This window comes from Gavialis gangeticus, unplaced genomic scaffold, assembly GCF_001723915.1.
Source record: "Gavialis gangeticus isolate Ggan-Ray unplaced genomic scaffold, GavGan_comp1, whole genome shotgun sequence".
Classification (NCBI taxonomy): domain Eukaryota; kingdom Metazoa; phylum Chordata; order Crocodylia; family Gavialidae; genus Gavialis; species Gavialis gangeticus.
The window spans coordinates 3,035,352-3,037,798 of record NW_017728998.1 but is presented as its reverse complement, the minus strand read 5'-3'; the positions used below and the strand labels follow the sequence as shown (position 1 = coordinate 3,037,798).

Here is a 2,447-nt window from a genome sequence, read left to right as displayed (position 1 = left end):
TGACCCATCCACCCCACTCTCTGGGTGCGGCCCTCCAGCTAGCTGGTGACCAATTTGACTGTGTAGGTTATGGGCTCGGGCTACAAAGTTTAGGCTCCACACAGGCTGTCACCTGCACTGTATCCTTTCCTCAAAGGTTGGGGGCAGTGAGGAAAATATACAGCATCAAGCACAGAGCCTTGGAGTACACGAGAAGCTCACTCGCAGCATGGAAAAGAAGCAGAAACAGCTCAGGTTATGTACCCCTGGTTGACAGCTAGGTTTGTTTTATTAGGTCTCAAACAAATCACTGCCCAAACAGGAGTTTAGAACAACCTTCATGCAAGCAGTGGGAGCAAGACCTGGCACCAGCCAGGCAGCTGGGCGGTCTGCTCCGAGCACTAGTCATACTGCAGCAGGGAGTGACAATGCAAAGGCTGCAGCTTCTCGGCCCCTTTCAGAGACAGCAGCTCGATGACCACCAAGCACTCGAGCACTTCGGCCTTCAGACGTTTCATCAGCTCGCAGGCTGCGCGCATGGTACCTGCACAGAGACATCAAGTGGAGAAATGCAGTCACCCCAAGCGTGCATATCAGTGCAAAGCCCTGGCTCCTGCTCAGACTCCCTGCTGCTCCCGTGGGCATACAGGTGGCTTCTCATTTCAAAGACACCAGGTGACAGCTCGCAATGTGGCCTGAACTCCAGCAGTCCTTATGGCATTCAGACATACAGGGAGCAAAGCAACAAGGACGTGCAAAAGGAACCCCACCCCCTTCCAAGTGCTCTGAAGACACGCAACATCTCCACTACCCGCCTGGGCTCGGGCAGCTTCCATTTCCTCTGAGCTGCGATCTTGCAACGTGCTCCTCGGGACTGATTCCCCAAGACGCACCGCGAAGGGCAGCCTGGGACCTGCAGCCACGCAGGGATCACCAAGACCTCTGCCAGGAACAACTGCACGAGGCCCAGGCTCGACCAGGCTGCTGCTCTTACCGCCCGTGGCAAGCAGGTCATCCACAAGGACCACTTTCTTTCCCGGCTCCACGGCATCCCTCTGGATTTCTAGTTCAGCCTGCAGGGTGGGAAAGGCCAGGCAGTTTTAGCTGCGTGCCCGCGGCACTGCTTTGCAACATGCACACATAAAAATACAAGCAAATCAACCGCAGAACTGTCAGCCCCCAGCACACACAAGCCTCTGCTCCTCAAGCTGCTGAGGAGGCCAGATGCTGCTGAGGAGGCCAGATACTGCTGGGGCCAGCCACACAAGGGCATCAGTCATGCACACTCCTCTTCCTACCGGGGAACGAGCTCATCCCAGACCAGCACCCCACCTGAATGTGCCTGCTGGTGCGTAAGACGCTGGCCTAGTGTTTTGTGATCCCCATTCCAGGCGGCTTTGGGCCACAACATCCCCGGCACTGGCCCTGCAGAGCTGCGATGGGTCCCAGCACATCCACGACTCTGGCTGCTGGAAGCCGCAGTGGGCAGGCACAAGATCCTGGATGGGCCCCGTTCGCCCACTCAGCATCCGCCCCAGCCCTGCACGAGACAGGAGGGGGGCTGGAGCAGAGTTCCTCAACCGGTGGTACACGAACCCCTGGGGGTACGCAAGACCCCAACACGCTCTCTCACCCTCTTTTCCTCTCAAAAGCCCTTCTTCCAACATGTGGCACACATTAGTCTGTAAACATAAAATCCCCTGGAAAACTGAGTGGTGGGAACTTACTAAAATGTTCAGAAGCTGGGGGGACTTGCTACTTAAAAGGCTGAGAAACACTGGGCTGGAGGGCCCAAGACGGCGAGTCTCCCGCGGCTGTTACCTGGCCGTATTCGAGGGCGTAGGACACCGTCTCCGTGGGGCCGGGGAGTTTCCCCTTTTTGCGTATTGGCACGAAGCCGATCCCCAGTCTCTGCGCCAGAGGCGGCCCGAAGAGGAAGCCGCGGGCATCCAGACCTGCGGGAGCAAAGCAAGGCGGACGTGGAGACGGAAACCTGCCCCTTCCCCGCGCTCTGAGGAAGCCGTGTCCCCGCCAGTTCGGGCCGCGGGCTCCGCTGCCCCCGACGCGCGGCGGAGGGCAGCAAGGCCCCGCGAGGCTCCCGCCACGCCGCTCACCCGCGATGTAGTCCGTGTGCGGGTGGGCCGCCCTCAGGTGGGCCTCCAGGAGACCGATGGCTGCCCCGAAGGCCTCGGGGTCCTTTAGCAGCGGGCTGATGTCGCTGCAAAACAAGGGGCAGAGGCGCTGGCTTCCCGGCGGCGGCGGCCCCCCCACGAGAGCCCGGCGCCGGGGGGTCTCCACACCGGCAGGCCGAGCCCATCCCCTTCTCTTCCCGCTCCCTGCCCGGCTCTGCCCACCGGAACAGCACGCCGGGGCTGGGGAAGTCCGGGACCAGCCGCACGCGGCCCCGCAGCCGCCGCAGCCGCTCGCAGTCCTCCATGCCGCGGCGCCTCGCGCGGGCGCAGCCCTGT

At 61.3% G+C, this 2,447-nt stretch overlaps 1 protein-coding gene across 1 annotated transcript; it reads right to left on the bottom strand.

The window, feature by feature from the left end:
• Nucleotides 1–235: 235 nt before the first annotated feature.
• On the bottom strand, nt 236–2,438 carry APRT (adenine phosphoribosyltransferase). Its single transcript, XM_019505400.1, has 5 exons — nt 2,334–2,438; nt 2,094–2,197; nt 1,801–1,934; nt 974–1,052; nt 236–523 (listed from the first exon to the last, which is right to left on the bottom strand). The coding sequence occupies exons 1-5, from the start codon at nt 2,414–2,416 to the stop codon at nt 381–383; spliced, it is 543 nt and encodes a 180-aa protein (XP_019360945.1). The 5' UTR covers nt 2,417–2,438; the 3' UTR covers nt 236–380.
• Between the last annotated feature and the right edge of the window lie 9 nt (nt 2,439–2,447).